Here is a 17778-nt window from a genome sequence, read left to right as displayed (position 1 = left end):
ACCTTTATTATATTTTATGAAGTACTATGGGAATGCAGAACAAAAAGAGCATCTGTGCCCCAGAGGGTTTCCAAGAGAAAGCAGGCAGGGTGCAAACAGACAGGAATACATAGGCCATTTGCTTGGGCTGCCCAATTAAAAGTTTTTGGTAAGCACTATAGCACTAAAAGGTCCTAAGAAAAAGGTTGAAAAGGACTGTGATGGATTTATTTTTGAGTATGGTTCCTAATGCCTATTATTAACTGGGCTTTTTTTCTCTCATAAGCCTTGTGGAGTTGATTTTTGTTTCAAAGAATACCTACCTCCTTTTAAGAAAACAAACAAACAAAAAGCCCTGAATTATTTTTCTCTAACTCCCAAATATCCCCAGATTCCTACAATTTTATTGAAAACCATCAAGCATTACAGAAGATGTGCTGCCACGTTATCACTGATTGCAAAAATACCAAACCAAACAAACCCTAGCCCACTGTTTTCATTTAATTTTAAAATCCTGTTTAAACTTGGGTCGGCCAAGTCTTTATGTCACTGTTAACTACCCATTAATAATACAATTTATTGTGTTTTTCTGTCAGGTTACCACAAATATTACCTGGGGCATTCAACCACAGCCTATGCCGGTGCCCGTGTGGGTTATAATTTTGGCTGTCCTAGCAGGGTTGCTGCTCTTGGCTGTTCTAGTGTTTGTTATGTACAGGGTAAGTGGTGTCTGTTTTTTCCCTTCTATGATGTCTTATTTCTTAGAGTGCCAGCAGTTTGCAGAAATACCTTGGTCCCCTAGCCAGCTGAACCAGTTAAGTTTTTGGAGAACTAAAGGCTTTTCGGCTTTGTCAGGAAGAAGGTGAATAAAAGAGGATGTCCGTGACTGTGCTGGCTTATTTGGTTTAATTTTTAATATTTACTGCCTTTGGAGGTCAAAAATGAGGAAAAAAGTAGGAGATAAAAATAATCTGATCAGTTAAGAAGGGAAGAGAAAGGAAGTGTATGTTTGGGCAAATCACCATGAAATTTCTTTATTCTCTGAATCACAGATGGGCTTTTTCAAACGTGTGAGGCCACCTCAGGAAGAACAAGAAAGAGAACAACTGCAACCACACGAGAATGGGGAGGGGACATCAGAAGCTTAAGCAGAGTTTTATCTGTAAGACATTCTGAAATTTAAAACTGCCTACGTCTTGGTTACAAATATTGCCTTCCCCATCAGCAAAAAAAAAAACCCCAGAAACACTCACAGCTGCAGAGCTGCTGGCCTCGGCATCAGCACCTGCAAAATAAGAGCAATATATTTAAATCCTCCTTTTTGTATTAATCCTGTTGGTACCTGCAACTAACGCAGCTGCACTGACTGCTGTGTGGAAAGCTCACCTGGTATGCAGTGCTTTGACTTCGCTCCCTGGGACACAGGAGACATCCTCTTTTTCTTTGGTTGATGTACCGACTTTCCATGAATTTCCACGTGGATTCTGCATTTGCTCTTGAAGCCAACAGCTTCCACAGGTACTTGTTGGATGACACGTTTGGTTTTGGTTGGTTTTCGTTGGAGTACACTACATTTCATTTTCTAGCTGTTCAAAGTTAGTTGCACAAAAAAATGAATGTAGCTTGTTTTACAGAACTGGAGAATGTTCTTTGACCCATTAAGTCTGACGACAATTTCTTCTCCTGCTCAGAAAAGATGAAATATTCAGTGGAATCATTCACAGCTGATACCTATTCTTTACTTGCTCCCCTGCCTGCTCAGCGATCTGTCTTGTGGTTTCCCTCTAGGCTTTACAAATGCTGTTCTCCGGGTTTCCGACTGCGGGGATTGAGCCTACAAACACAAACCGAGCAATAGAAAGCTGGGGCTGATGTCCTTTCTGTGGGACCTAGGGAAAAGAGATCCAAAGGCTCTGCTGTGTATTTCCACAGAGCAGGATCCAGGTGTTGCACAGAATTCTTGGCAGCACGGAGGCATTCACGTTCTGCCAGGGACAACGTGTTGGATCGTGGCTGCCAAAAACCCATAGCCTGAGTGTCCACAGGGCAAACCTCCACGGGGTTTGAAATGAAGTCTGTACGTTGCTTGGATTGAGTTTCAGGTTCTGGCAGTGGAGGGAGTGCTCTGTGACAGGTTACCTGGTGGCACCCTACGGGAGCTGATGTTGATTCTCACATTTTGTGGCTGGCCACGCCCAAGTGCAGGATGGAATAACGCAGGGACTGTTTGAACCAGGCTATCTGCCAGCCACGTGGATCTTGGCCACACTCACACCTGCCTCGCCTCCTGCCCTGAGAGAGCAGTCAGTGAGCTTGTCAAGCGAAGCAAAGCAGAGCTGGCATCGTGAAAGTGTTTGGAAAGGGAAGGTTGATTTGGCTTGTTTCGTTTCACTCATTCGTTGTTTCATTGGCTTGTTTCGTTTCACTCATTCATTGTATGTTCCACTGCACAACAGACATTTCATTGCACAAGACATTTCATTATGTTCAAGACATTTCATTACCAGAAAAGACACTAAATGTTTTGTTTCATTGTTGGTTTTTTTTTTAAAACTTGCCGACAGGTCAGTGGTTGAAAGGCACAGGGTTACATCATTCTTAGCCCATTTCCCTCACCACTGGTGTAGTTAAAGTGAAGCCTCTTGCACTTCTGAGAGAACACAAGAATACTGTCTATGCACTTCAGTAGACAAGTAACTGCAAATTAGGAGGTGGCTCAGCTTGCAGCCATGGGTAACTGTGTTGTACAGATCTTAGAGTGGACATACTTAACTATTACAAAGGTACCCTCTGTGAGATGTTTATAATATAATTTATTCCCCTTTGGCAATAAGTTACATTATAAACTCCCTATGTGCAGCCACATACACAAAGGAAGTCTTCTACTGCATTTACACCACCGAGATCTCGATGTAGACAAGCTCTTAAAAGGACAAAAAGTCTGGTTGGTTTGGTTTTGTACCTGGGGGTTTTTGTTCAAAGCTGCATCTCCCCCGTGAATACAGCAAATCCTGCTAAACCCAGAATTATCTGAAATGGACAGTTCGATTCAAGTCTTATTTCTGCATCCTTTCAGAGATTTAAAATCCACAAATGGATTTTGTTGTTCAGTCCATTCTTACTCTCTGAACCACGATGGCATCTGAGTCCTTAAGGAAGACAGCACAAAGTCTGTGGGGGCCAGCATGAACACCAGATATAGACTTGTATATTTATCCATTTACATGGGTTTGTTTTAGACAGTTTGTTTAGATATAATTGCTTTATTTGAAAGGCTGTAGGGCATACTTTTGTTTTAACTGAATCTCCAAGGCCTTCAGTGAGACCAGTGTTTTATTTTTGCCTTTACTTTTAGCACTGTTACTAGTTTTATAGCAAAGAACCAGGAGTGGGGCTTTAATCCTGGCCTCAGAATGTGTCTTTGGTAGAACAGCATTTCACTCCCTGAACACGGGCTCGTAGTTCACACACTCTGTCAGCTGGTTATCGAGGAGATTGGTTTTACCTAGCCTTAATCTTAGTAGGTTAAGAGGTTTTGAGAGACTGTCAGACAGATTATAGCTCTAATTCTTACATGTGTGCTTTCGTTACATGTAAGCACCACGTTGACTTGAAACTTATGGGACTACTTGCATGTCTAGGCGTTATAAGGAGATTAAAACCCCCTTTTAGGAAAGCACGATGGAGGGGTCTGGTCTCTCCAGCTCACGGGGAAGGGGCACTGTAGCATTGTCAATGCCAGCCCCAACTGCACCATCATTGCACTCTGCCAACTGGAAACTCATTTTGCCGACTTTCAGGGTGGAAAAGGTACATTTTATTGGTACAACTACTGTAGCCGTGGAAAGCTCCTTCCTTTTTCGAAGTCCCATAGAGTAGTACTCATTTAAGGGGTTTTTATTTCCTGCATTCCGCTGGAGAGTAAAAGCAAACGGTTGCTTCTCCCGCGTCCGCTCATTTCCAGCTTGGTGTAAAAACCCCACAGTAGGGTGAGTAAGTGGAGTGTCCAGGTTACTTAGTGAACATTAGATGCAAAAAACCCCAAATTCAGTTTAAAGTGCTTCAGGGAGGTCTGGAACTGGAAGTTTTCCTGAGTGGGGGTGCGGGGAATGTTTAACAGCATGTTCTACGTTCAGCAATAAGATTCCAGGCTTTGTATGGGCTCGAGGTCAGTATAAATATCGTACTGACTCACAGGCCTCGATGTATTCTCATAGCAAATACTGCAGAATGAGGTTACATTTTTTTAGAGAAACTTTAAAAAAATGTATTTTGGGGTGAAATGAATGCCTTTGAGTCAAAATCGATGTGCATAAGATGCATACTGGAAGCATTTAAAAAAATACAAGTACAGTAACAGAGAATTAGCCTTCTTTCTGAGAGTTATGTTTCAGAAGGATATTTTTAATGAATATAAAATCAACAGCTATGTAATTCTTTAGGCAATAAAAACATTTTAAAAGAGAGATATATATCTTTTATAATGGAATATGAATTTATATAAGTACTCCAGTTTGCAATTATTGCAGCATCTCATGATCAGTGAAGTGACTTGTATTACAAAATGCGTATTATCTATATTTGACAATATTTTGAAAATGTAAAGCAAGGAACTTAATTTATAGGTTTACATCTCTTTCAAGAAGCTATGAAATTGTGGAGATAGCTTTTTTTTTTTTAAGTGTGACTGTAAAATCAAGTATGGGCTATGTTTATCAACATGATTTGAAATCTTTGAGGAAACGTTTGTATCAAGTTCCTAATTTTATTTGTCACGTTTTCCTGTTTTAAATCTTGATTTACATGTTGAACTTTGATTCACGTAGCATTTGTGGGAACTTTAAGAAACTCTATTATGTGTGCTCTTTCTTTATAAAGCATTTATTCCAAGGAAATATTTTAAATATTTAGTTGTTTCCAAACTCATGTCCACACTTAAATCATCTTTAAGGTAGCCTGTCGCGGGTACATTGAAAATATTTCGGCCACAGTGAGCATGCTCTTGGTTTGGAAGGATTCACGTTGCACTGACATTTGTGCAACATTTGGCTCTGCTGTTGGTTGCCCTGACAGTATTTTTTGTCCTACACCCTCACAGCCACAGAGCAGCATCACCCCGGTGACAACTGGGTCAGGTTTTGTGTTTGGTCCAGACTAACGTGATCCTTTGTGTTCAGTGCTGCTGGCTGTCAGTGAGAGGAGGGGAGAAAAAAAAAAAAAAAAAAGGATTTTATAAAAGCAAAGTGGATATGCAAACAGCGCAAAGGTCGTGGCAGACCCTGCGTGAGCTGTGGTTTGTCCGGCTGTGAGATGGGAAGAGCCCGCTGGTTCTCCCTCGGCAGTGGCCTCTTGTCAGGACCAAATGGCAGCTTGGCTCGGGATCATGTGCTGCATCTCGTGGAGGTGGGTGGGATCTGAACTCCTCTGGTACTGATTCTCGAGGTTCTGATTCCCACACGCAGTACAGCACGAGCAGATCTGGTTCTCTGCCCAGCTGGCCGTTTTTGTTTGCCTAAGAAGGGACGTAGCACTTGTTGGCTCACAGTGGTCTGCAAGGGCAAACAAAACCAGTGTGTGTCCAGCTGAGGTGAGAAATGGATGGAATAGGATGTTTTTGAGGTGAGAAATGAATGGAATAGGATGTTTTTGATCGCCCACATTGGGTGAAACACGGTGTATATTCTCAAGTGCATCCATTACTAACTCTTGGGTTATTGAGGGCTGGCACAGTTTAGCCCATTGTGGAAAGTTTGACTCGAGGCTACGCAACAGTGGTTTGGAATCTGGAACGTTACTGCTGTTTCATGTGATTATGGTATTTAGGATTTTGGTGTATTTTTTTTTTTCCCAGTGTGTAGGATTTTAATGTAACCCAGGAAATCTAACCTTTCATGCAATGACCTTCTCTAGATATGCTGCATTAAACTTGAGCAACCTGACTCTTGGGCTTTTGCAAAAGTGATTGAAGATTTAACGTAGCATTTGAATCTTCAAAGAACTTGGACAGGTTTTACTTTTCTAGTCCGTGAAGGAAACCCCTGTTTCCTATTATACAGATATAACGTTTTATTTCTTTGTAATGGAATTATTTTGCCTTTCTTTTTTTTGTTTGTTTGTTTGTTTGTGCATTAAATCAGAAGAGCATTGTTTGCACAAGCAGGAATTTAACACACTAACAATTAGAGTGCTGCATTTTGTGTTCCTTAGGCATGTAGTAAATAGTTGTAAAATAAATGGGAATATTTTCAGTTCCTCTGAACTTGTTTCCAAGGTCTTCGGTACATTTAAGGAGAGCAATACACCTTTGAAGTCACCTTATTTTGTATTAAATTATAAAGTGTGAAAAAAAAAAATGGGTATTGTGGCACTGTAATTTTGTACTGGTATGAAATATATAGCTGTTAAGCTATGGTTTTTCCTTTCAACCCATTTGTTTCATCCTAATGCAAATTTGATTGTTTTTATTAGGTTGTATTTTTCTACGTATGTATACAGTTTCCAAATGTTGTGATTGGGTAAATTGCAAAATGCAAGCATTGACTTGATTCTGATATTTAGAGTTTTGGAATAAAATACCTCTTAATCAACAGGAATTCTGTTTGGTTTTTCTTTTTTTTTTTTTTTTAATCTTAAGTGTATTTTTTAAAATGCATGCAATTCACCAGCAAATATTTTGTAGTATATGTTTGTAATTTACAGTTATCTGCCCAATACAGAAAGGTCCCATTTACACAGCTTTTACATTCTCAGCTCAAGGACCCTGAGTCAAAAAATTTTGTAATCACAAGCAAGAAAGAGGATCTGTTCACAAATTATATTCTGACTCTTCGCATGATACATTGTATGATACTTTATTGCATGCTTTGATAATTAGTTTGTAAATTACTTAATCCTTTCTGACATTACTACATTAATGTTTTTAAATTGCCAGTTCAAGCACTTTTAAGACCACAGAAATACTCAGGTAGTTGAAATAAATCACTTACTATCAGCTTTCACCTCTTTTCAAAGAAAATTTGGTTAAGAAAACATAACCTTGATTTTATTTTTGCTGAAAATGAGTGTTACTGTGTCCTCTAATTTTTCTTTGTCATTGATCTAAATATAGTACAAACAATTAATTTTCACATGTGTTATTCCCCTTTTGGAGCCATTTTCAAGAGAGTCTTTATGAAACATTTAAGATTTTTTTTAAGATTTTTTTTCTCTTCTTTATAAATAAATAATTGCCCGTATTCGTGTCATCAACTTTAATTTAAAATGTTCCAGCTGCCGAGTTGGTTCAACTATTCCTCTCGAAAAAACTTTTATCTTGTTAAAAGCCCAAGTCTGAAAGCATTTGGAAGTGAACATAGATACGATATTCTCAATATATTTCTCAATACCACAGCTACTCATCAGACAGGTTCATAAACAAAGGAAGCAAATGGCTCAAAGCATGAGCAGGTTTTTTTGTAGACCCTTTTCCTCTACCTGAGACCACACAATGTTACAGGGAGTCCAAAATGAGTTCAGTTGTAACAGCAGAAATAGATGCTTTTTCTTTGCAGTGCCCAGATAAAAGGTTGAAATGGGAAGCTGGGGGAGAGGATGTTAATTAGGCAAATAGGCACTGAGCATGTTTGCTAAACAAAAAAAGAGAATTTCTGCTCTTTGCGAGCTGCTGGAGGAGTCCCACACCAAGTAAATGACTGTCTGGGTTTCCTGCTCCTTTGCTTTCTTTCAAGCAAGGTCCTGTCAAATGCAATCAGGTTTTCATGGCAAAGGGTGGTTTTTTTTGGTGGTGATGAAGAAAAGTGAGACTGACAATAAAGAAAAGTGTTGAAAAGTACCTGCTGAGGAGGGTGCAGGTTTCCCACTGCAGCATCACCCCCTGAGCAGTGATGGTTCCCAGTGCACAAATGGGGGAGGTCAGGCCATGCTTCAGCTGTCCCCAAATAGTGCCAGTGAACCATCAGCACCTGCAATAAAAGTGAATTGTATTTCCTATGTCAATCCCCAATCTATCTGCAGTCGCTGTTAATGGCAATGAATCAATTACATTGTACTGTTCAGAATGACATTATAAGGAAAAATACATTAGATTTTTTTTGTTTGTTTGTTTTAGGTTTTATGGCAGATGTGTTGGAAATGTGCACAGTAACTTGGCAGTTTTTCCTTTCAGTATGGGAGAATTTGTACTCTTCTATAGCTTGTAACTTTATTCCTCTTTTTTTCCTGCAATGGAGAAACGTTGGGCAATCTCAAAACTACAGAATTCGGCCTAGTATGTTATTGTGCCTAAAATAAAAAAATTTTACTTGGCTAGTCTTTGTTTTATGAAAAGGCAAATCAAGTGATCTTATACTTTTCGAAGAAGTTTACATTCACTACTCAAACATGCATTAAAAATTTAGCATCCCCCAGTTCTGTGACACTGACAGTCATCATAACCGTATTTGTGCCTCCTCAAGCTTTGATTGTCCGTGCAGGCATCTCTTCACCTTATTTATTTAGATGTTTACTCCCGTTCGCAGTCCCGACGTCAAACACTTCACATATTTTAGGATAAGGGATGCACGTGGGTAACATCGGAGTGGGGGGATATTCGTGAATGCGAGTCCAGAGAAGGGCAACGAAGCTGGGGAAGGTTGTGGAGCACAGGTGTGATGAGGAGCGGCTGAGGGAGCTGGGGATGTTTCACCTGGAGAAAAGGAGGCTCAGGTGGGACCTCATCACTCCCTACAACCACCCGGCAGGACGGCGTAGCCAGGTGAGCCTCGGGCTGTGCTCACAGGCGGCAGGACGGGAGGACACAGCCTGAAACTGCGCCGGGGCAGGTTTAGGTTGGACGTTAGGAGGAATTTCTTCACGGAAAGGCTGATTAGACATTGGAACGGGCTGCCCGGGGAGGTGGAGGAGTCACCTCCGCTGGAGGTGTTTAAGGAAAGACTGGACATGGCACTCAGTGGTTGGCAAGGTGGCGGTCGGTCCCAGTTTGAACTTGCTGATCTCTCGGGGGACCTGACAGATCGTGTGACGCTGTGAACCTGCGGTTCTGTGACCGCCGGTGCCAGAGCGGGGCCGCTTTCCGAGCAGCCACGGGGCAGGGCCGGCCCCGCAGCCCGCCGTGACCGCCCCGGGGCTGCACCCGCTCCGGGCAGGGAGCGCCGGGCCCGCTGCGAACGCCGCCGCTTCTCGGGGGGCTGAAACGAGCCCGGCGGGGGAGCTTTTCCCAGCAACGCGGCCTCCCCTGTCCTGCCCTGCCCTCAGCGGCCCCGCCCGCCTCGGGCCCCGCCCGGCACGTCCGTGGGCGGGCGGCGCCGCCGCCGCAGTGCCGGGCCCGCGGCCGCCGGAGCTGCGGGAGCCGCGGGAGCCGCCGGCCCCCCGCAATATGCCTCCGCTGCCCGCCGGCTGCTCGCCATGCCGGGCCCCTGCGGCCGCCTCTCCCCGCTGCTCCCGGCGCTGCTGCTGCTGTTGCTGACCGGGCGGCCGCCTCCCCTCGCCGCCGCCGCCGCCGCCCCCCGCCCGCAGCAGCAGCGGGCGGCGCTGCCCGGGGGCGCCCCCGCCGCCGCCTCAGGTACCGACCCCCTGCCCTCCGCGCCGCTTCCCCGCTCGCCCCTGGAACCGCAATGAAGCGCTGAGGGTGGATGGAGCGGGACCCGTCCTCGCTGCCGCCGCGCTGGGATGGGGGACGGCCGGGAGTGGCCCCGGCGACCGGGCAGGGACCTGGATGGGGATGCGCCCCCGGGCGCCGGGAGAGTGGCCTCGAGTGGTGGGGCTCCAGGGGTTCCTGCTGGCTCGCGGGAGGCGCCGCAGCAAGGTGTCTGTGTGTACATTTATATATATATATATAAAATATTCATTTATTTGTTTCTATATTTATATCACTGGAAAAAAAAACCACAAAATAAACCAGCTCATACGTGTGCAAGCCAGTCTCGAGCCTCTCAAGTGAGCGATGGGGCTGGTGAGCTCATTAGTTTTTTTTTGCATCCCTTCTGCAGAGCGGAGAAATACATCATTTGTCGAACAGTATCAAAACGATGTGCTTATTTCAGTGTTAGGGTCTTGATGATGCGGTCATATATATCTGACTTTATCCCTTTGCATGAGTAAAGCAAGTGATAAGTTGTCCGTTCTGTCCCTTGAGTTTAAAAAATATGTGTATACCCTGAAGTTTAGTGGCTGAAATTAGGATAAACCCGGTGTTTTTCTTTTGCCGAAGAATTTCAAGATGGTTTCAGGCATGAATTATTTAAGACCCTTTAACACCAAGGCTGCCTTTGGGCATATCACTAGAGCATATGTTTCATTTTTAACATATATGCATGCTTCTGTTTCTGGTTGACTTCAAGAAGGTATAAAATGTGCTTAGCTTTAGGCAGATGGTTAATATTTCGCTGAATTGAAGCCAGTTTGCAAAGCTGCCAAAGTACGTGTGTTAATTAGGGAATATAAGCAAAGATATTAAATTATGGTATTTGCTTGTAATTTGTTTAAAATTTAGGACAAGTAACTAGAATATGAACAGGCTTAATTTTTTCCTCATACACTCTTGAAATGCCTTGGTTTGCTTATCAGTTTCTTTCTTGTGTAGGTTTGGGTTTTTTGGGGTTGGTTATTTTCTTTCTTTTCCAAACATTTAAACTGTAGAACTTTGAGCTCTTGAAGAACATTTCAGGTCTTGTTTTTCCTGTTGAAGTGATGATTTTTCATTAGTTTGTTTCTTACCATGCTTTTAGTGGAGTACACCATTAGTCACCAGCAACCCCCACTTAAAAGGCGTTGGCAGCATTTCTGACTTGCCCAGTGAACATTTTGCTCATTAAAAATTGAGAGGCAAAAAAAAAAAGAAGAGCACGGTTTTTGTAATGCAGCGACCCTCTTTGGTTTCAGGTATTGATTTCTTTTCAAGAAGCTCCGTTCCCATATTGCCTTCAGCCCTGGCCCAAGTCTTTGTTGGTATCTAACGTTTTGATGCTGATGCTGTTGGTTCGCTGGGGTTGCTGCTGCTGCTTTCTTTTATTTGCTTGTTTTGCTTCATAGGTTTTGAGGTCTGAGAGTCCAGAAGTTTATGACTGTTAAAAATCATCACTTGAGTTGGTCGTGTTTGTTAGTGCATGCTTAAATACAGTTAAAGCTTCATTTCACTTGTTGGCTGGATTTCTAAAAGATCTTGATTAATTTGTTCCGTTATAAAAATAAAAAAAAAAAAAAAGAAAATCAATCTTTTAAAAAGATTAGCTGATTACTGCTGTTGAAGGCTTTATTATTCTGAAGAAGCTGCTAAGCACCTTTGTCTTTTGTGAGGTATTTTCTTTCAGTAAAGCACTGTAAGTAGTTTTTGCTTTATTGACGTTTGTGAAAATTTTTAGAAGAGGAGCCTGACTCCTCTTCTAATGTATGTCTTTAACAGATACTAATGTCTCTTTAAGTGAAATGCTCGTCTGGTGGTTTACAGCTGTAAGGTAGGCAGGATAAATGGCCCTTCCAGCAGCAGACTGGCAGCAGGGTAATCCCTAAGGGAAACGCTCTGAAGAGGCCACTCCTGCAGCAGCTGCAGGTCCTGCCCTGGGAACTGCCAGGCACGCCGTGGCTTCTGGAAGTAAGGAGGAGTCTGGCTGATTTTTGGATTTAGGCAGTGTGTTTGTGACCCCGCTGTTGCTAAAGCAAAGGAGGCTTATCCTCCTTAACTGGGGAAGGTGCAGAGCGAGGGCTGGGAGTTCACAACCTTCTGTCATCCGCTGTGTGTCCCTGTATCGATGTCCCTGTTCTGCCGAAGCTCATTATACCGTTTTACAGATCAATTCCCCCCTGGATTAACTGACTCCTGCCAGCGTCATTATTGTGCTGTCTGAGGAGAGATGCTGAGGTCAGCACAGCTGCGTGTGCCGAGGTTTGGGATGTACACACTGCTCCTGATGCCTCAGTGCAGCAGGGAGAAGGTAGTTTGCACATCACCGCTGAGCAGGGGTTTTTGTTCATCTCTTCCTTTTCCCTTAAAAACAACTGCAAAGTTACTGCTGCCGAGAGAAATAAATTCTTATGACGAGGCAGAGAACGTGTACAAGAGGGACCCAGTTCATGGAGCTACTCTGACTCATGTCCTCTGACAGATACAGGCATTCTTACAAATTTTAAGAAAAAATAATAATAAATTTGGAGATAGAGAGAGAGACAGGATAGGGTAGTGATTGCTGAAGTGGAGAACCTGCCTTGATTCTTCCCTCATCATGGTGAGTTTCTCCATTTTCTGTGTGGCAGTTTAGGAATCTGGACTCTGTGCAGGAGCAGTTGAAGAGAAGTCTCTGGGAGCTTTGAATATTCAGCGTTAAGGTCAGCGGGCTTGAGCATGGAATTCAGTAAATTGTAGTCCTGGCTTTGATCCAGGCAAATCTGGTTTTGTTTTCCGTGTTCCCTTTATCTTTACTGAGATGCATTTTTTACAGGAGACGAGGGCTGTGTTCTTCAGTGTTCACGGGATATTCTGATGTGGCACATTATTATTCTCTTTATAATGCAGATATTGTGCTGTAAACAGAGCAGAGACCACTAATTGAATAAGGATACTTACCTGCATCGGTTCTGTGGCAGGTCTGACATGTACTGAATGAACAAGATGCTTCTGCAAAAAAAAAAAAGAAAAAAAAGGCAGCTGTGTAAGTGGAAGCTGTCACATTACATATAGACAGCACATGGGATGACATGCAGCATCTTAATGATGGATTTAAAAAAAAATAAGTGTTGTTTCTTCAAGTTTCTGTCATATAACTGCATGTTCTGTGCTGGGGGTAGTCCCCTGTACCTTTTGTAATCCCAGCATGAGCAAGAAAAGACGTGTCATGCTATTTGTTTTAGACCATTCCCAATCTGCCTCACATTCCAGAATTCAGGGGGAAATTCAGTTTATTTGTTCGTTTTTTGTTTGTTTGTGGTTTTTTTTATTTTATTTTTTTTATATTTTCTTTTAGGCAGATGGATTTGCATGGGATGGGAAGATGAGCTTGGTTCTGTGGGGTGAAATTCAAAGGCAGTGGCAGCTAGCAGAGGTGCTGAACAAAGGAGAGGGGAGAACTGGAACTGCTATGTGTATTTATGGAGTTAGTTCTATTTGTTGAGACAGATGGGATAAATATGGGATTGTTGACAAACCCAGAAGATATGATAGCTTGTTATGTTCGGCTGGGTTTGAATTTGAGCAGTAAGACATAATAATGCACTTAAAAAAACCCCCCAAAACACAGTGCAGTGTGACTGACCTGTTTGTCACCGGGTGGAACAATCTTTATGGTTTACTCTCTCCATAGTCACTGGATTGGGGATTAGAATGGCAGCAGTAAATCCACTTTTGGTTGGGAACTTTTGCTGCACTCAGATACCCCAAGAAAAGGAGTGAGGAGTTAAAAGCTGTGTGGGAGGTCCTTCAGCATTCCAGGAAAGAAGGAAATTCAGTCATTTTCATGGCTGAGTGATTATGTAGGGTACAGTTCCTGCTCGAGAAGTCAGGGCTGTCTAACTGGGGGCTACTGGTCAGAACTGGCACTGTTGGACACAACCAGCAACACAGCCTTCTCATCCTGTGGATTTTGGCATGTAATTGGTGTCAGAGAAAAGGTTTATTTTCATGTTAGAAGTGTGACATGCACACCCCAGCAAAATGGTTTAGTGCAAGCAGTTAACTCCAGCTATGGAAACAAGCTCAAAAAATGTCCTTTGGTTTGCTGTTCAGTTTTCCCAGGATTCTCAGCCTCTTTACAGTAGTGTTTTTTTCAGCTAGGTGAGGAAGAATGCAGCACTTAAACTTGTCCTGATTTATTGGAGCCCATGTGTCTTAGCTTTCTGTGCTGATCTAAGACCTAGCAATGCAAGAAGAGGAGGAGTTTGGGTTTTTCCATGGTAAAACACACATGAAAAAAAAAAAGGCACTGTAAAAAGCTGAGAGACAAGGCCAGACAGTGCCAGTGTTTGAGCTCTCACTGAAATGGGCCCCACGGTTACCTGGTGAGAAGGGGCAGGGAGGAGGTGAGGAATGATGGCAGGAAGCTCCCTATTGCAAGGTGGTGGGGTTTGTGGCTCTTGTTTGTTTTGCTGAAGTTTCCTTACTTCTCGTTGATCTGTTGGCAGGGAGTACATCATCAAAGGCAAATTTTATGGAGAAACATCCACAGAATTGCTGTCAGGCCGAGAAAAAGGCAGGTGTAGGAATTGGAATGCAGCTGCTATCTGGGTCACTGGGGATCTGTAGCATGCTGTCTCTGTGAAGCAGCTCAGGAGATGAAGCCTTTGAAGACAGAGGCAAAGATCTGAGAGGAAAGCTTATTCAAAATAAACTTAATTTTTGGCACGTCAAACTTGGAAAAGCAGGGCAGGTTACTTTGCTGTCTTGAAAGTTGCATAGTTTTATCTTTAATATCCTTTAATGAGTGGGGATTCAAGGCACAGAGCAAACGAGCCCTCTTGATTACTCCTGTTGGGTTTAACTCCTAATTCACGGATCTTGCATCTGGTGTGCTGTGGGAGCACCCAGGCCCTGTGATCGACCATTTCCATCGCCCCACAGGAGCTGGTGTGCTTTTGAGCAACTCTTTTGTGTTCAGCAGGATGAAAAACTCCCCGGTGTAGCTGCTCCTGCCTAATCCTTGCCTGCCAGAGGTGTTCCAGCGCCCTTCCTGCGTGCTCCCAAACTGTCGCCTTCCACGCACATCCACGAGAAGTTGCAGGTTTGAAGGCAGCTCTTACAGTTCTTGCTCTGCTTTCCTGGCACTAATCCTGTAGTAGAGAAAATGTGAGGTCTGAAATCATCCCGTGTGAGCTGCTGGGGTTGGCAGGAGTGATGTTCTTGCCCGTCTGTGGCTGCACAAGCCCCTTAAGGCTCACTGAGTGAATCCTTATTCTCTCCCCTCGATTTCTCGTCCTCCTTTCTCTTCCTTGAGGTTGTGATTAAGCTTCATCATGTGGGCTCGAAGGGAGTCTCTGCTGTCTGCGAGAAGTCAGACTTCTGGGCACAGTTGTCACGATGTGGAAATGAGACCGCTGAAGGAGATGGATTACAGGGTCAGTTCCTCCTGCTGGACTTCCCACATGACCAGCATTCTGTGTTTACTGTTGGTAGTGCCTGAGACACTGCAGTCCTACCAGTGGAAGAGGCAAGAGGTGGCCTCTCATTGAGAGAGAGCACATGGAAATAAATTGTGGCTTCTGGTGGGCTAGAGGGCAGACAAAATCCTGGCCCTTTACCTTCTGATTTTCCTAGTCCCACCTGGAAAACTCTGGTTGTTTTGGTGTGGGTGTTACCTGAGCTGCTGGCAGCTCTTAAGAGGTGAAGCTGCAGATGGGGCCACAAAGCTGTGGTGGGGAGTGTCGGGGTTCTGTGTGTGTGTCCAACATCATGCAGCGCTTGTGGGTGTGAGTGTCAGGCACGTACTGAGCTGTGTGCACTGGGAAAGCTTTCAGGTTTCATGTCATAGTTTATTTTAGTTTCATGTGTGATCAGCCCTTCAATGGTTTTACTTTCAGAATCATCGTTATTACTGTCTTCATTGACTGCAAGTGTTATTGAGTAAGGCCATGCTAAATAAAATATCTCTTTTTCATCCCATTTACTTAATAAAGCATCGAATATGCCACAAGTTGTGAGCCCCAAATTATGATCAGATGATGATGTTCTAGTACAACATCCAACCAGGTTTGCCTAATGTATTAAAACTAGCAGCTGAAACAACCACAGTCAAGGGAAGATGAACCTTGTTGGCTTTTCTCTCTGTGTTTTCTGTGATTTGAGAGTGACTGAGCATGTGAAAGGGTGGGACAACTCAGGCTGGAGGGAATATCAGGAGCACTCTAGTCCAACCTGCTCAAAGCAGGGTCGGCACTGAGTTCAGACCTGGGAGCTCTTTCCTGTCGGGCCATGAAAGGTTTTGAGATTGGAGAACCTCTCTGGGCAACCATTCCAGTGGTTGTTTATCCTTAGAGAGAAAAAGAAATTCCCTCGTGTCCAGTCAGATCATTCCCTCTCTATTTTTACTGCTGCCTTTCACTGCCCTGCCCTGCATTTCCACAGGGAACTTGGCCTTCTCTTCTTGGCCAGCTCCTGGGCAGTGGAAGGTTGTTGTTTGGGTCCTCCTTTGCTTGTGTCTTTCGTGTACTTTCCCCTGATAAATGTAAATTAGAAAGAGGTGGAATTACATCCTCTGCTGCAGATTTGAGGCTGTTTTTATAAATATGGTGCGTGCAGTTGGCTCAGTCTGTTGAAATAACTACAAGTGTGTAGCGTGGTTATGAAATCTGGCAAGACGCCAGATTTATTTTATTATTTAAAACCCTGCACGGGCAAGGCTCCCGAACGAAACTGACTGGAACGTGCTCATGGGAGATATTTTCTGTGAGGTGGCAAATCTGGTCGATAATTTACCTGTGCTAATGGGAGCCTAACTGGAGAAAAGGCCGGTGGTGGCAAGGTATTTGAAAATATAGACCGTTTTGCTGGGGTGAATAAGGAGCTGCTTGCCCCCTCCAACGATTATAGACTCTAATGGAATTATAAAGGGTTTCTTCACGTAATTGTGGAAGATATATTTCCTCTGTTTGGAGGTGTATATTTCATTATGTCACTGAAGAGGAGAAATGAATAGTTTTATGTTGGGTACATGCAGGACATCAGCAGAGTGTGTTTTTGAACAATAAAAGCTACTAATAGTATGAGCTAGGCCCCATGATAAATATCACAGGAACTTATTCCATTTTTTTTTTTTTTTTTTGTGAGAGCAGGGGAGAAAACTTCATCTCTACAGCAACCCAGTGAGAGTTTCTTTGGATTATGGACCACTGATGCTGAGAAAATCCTCTAATTAAATTGAACGTAGTTGAGACCCAGCAAAACATTTGTGAGATCCTTGCACAGTTTTGGCGCAATGTTGGGCAAAAGAGTCTGTCGTGGCTGTTTGCCTTTAATTAATTAGTTGTCAGGTTCCTTTTCCCCCCATCTCTCTTTTTTTTTTTTTTTTTCCTTTTTTTAAACCTCTTTTTATGGCATCTGAGGAATTTTACTCCTTTCCAATTAGTGGGAATCTGCAACCGGTTTTCTAATACCTGGTGTCGCGTTTATTGATTTTGCGCTTTTTGATCTCCGTGAAACCCGATTTCAGTGAAAATTTACACATGAAAGAGGCTGCAGCTTTGCTGGGTGCTCGTTTTTTTCGTGCAATATGGATTTCCTAACCACTGCCTTAAAAAATTCCCGTCCCCCACTTACAGGGCTTAACTCAGGACGTGTTGTCCTGCAAACTTTGATTCCTGCTTTCTCCCTCTGTGTCTCTACAAATGACCTTCCTTCAAGGGGTTCACTTTTTCCTAGAAGTGAAAGACAGGCATTGATGGGATGTTGCAAATACCTTTTTTTAAGGAGGAATGTGAGATTTTGCAGCTTTGGGAGGGGGGAAAAGTATTTTCAGCCAAGAACAGTGACCACTGTGTTGTTGAAAATGAACTCCTGAATGCAGCAGTTTCCCTTTGTGATCAGTGGGTAACGTGCACTGATGCTTGAATTACTGGTTGGTGGGTTGTATCAGGCCACAGAGTTCATAGACACAGATCTGCCTTAGGGTTTCACAGCATTAAATGCCATATTTTAACAGGATATTGCTTTCTTTTTTCCCTGTGATCTTTTTTTACCTTGTTCTGCCAAATTAAGGGGGTGTTTAAAATTGCACAGGGTTTGGGTTTTTTTGGGTTTTTTTTCAGCTAATTCCTCTCACTTTAGAATTCCACAAGACAAATCCTGTGCCTAACCCATTAGGATAAAAAAAAACCCAAAAAGAT

General features: G+C 43.3%; 2 protein-coding genes across 3 annotated transcripts in view; both read left to right on the top strand.

Annotated features, from left to right (window-relative positions):
• Positions 1 to 6572, top strand: part of ITGAV (integrin subunit alpha V) — a 40119-nt gene extending 33547 nt beyond the window's left edge. Inside the window, exons 29-30 of the mRNA XM_050339742.1 lie at positions 576 to 698; positions 1032 to 6572. Of these exons, the coding sequence (XP_050195699.1) occupies positions 576 to 698; positions 1032 to 1127 (219 nt within the window). The 3' untranslated portion in view covers positions 1128 to 6572. The remainder of the gene's footprint in view (positions 1 to 575; positions 699 to 1031) is intronic.
• Positions 6573 to 9366: 2794 nt separating this feature from the next.
• The window catches only part of FAM171B (family with sequence similarity 171 member B), a 30365-nt gene continuing 21953 nt past the window's right edge, over positions 9367 to 17778 (top strand). For both annotated transcript variants that reach the window (XM_050339816.1, XM_050339815.1), the window contains exon 1: positions 9367 to 9538. In XM_050339816.1, coding sequence (XP_050195773.1) covers positions 9382 to 9538 — 157 coding nt within the window. In that variant the 5' untranslated portion in view covers positions 9367 to 9381. The remainder of the gene's footprint in view (positions 9539 to 17778) is intronic.

This window comes from Myiozetetes cayanensis, unplaced genomic scaffold, assembly GCF_022539395.1.
Source record: "Myiozetetes cayanensis isolate MyiCay16 unplaced genomic scaffold, myiCay2020 scf9, whole genome shotgun sequence".
Lineage (NCBI taxonomy): Eukaryota > Metazoa > Chordata > Aves > Passeriformes > Tyrannidae > Myiozetetes > Myiozetetes cayanensis.
Note: the sequence above shows the minus strand (reverse complement) of the source record. Positions and strands in the feature narration are given on the sequence as shown.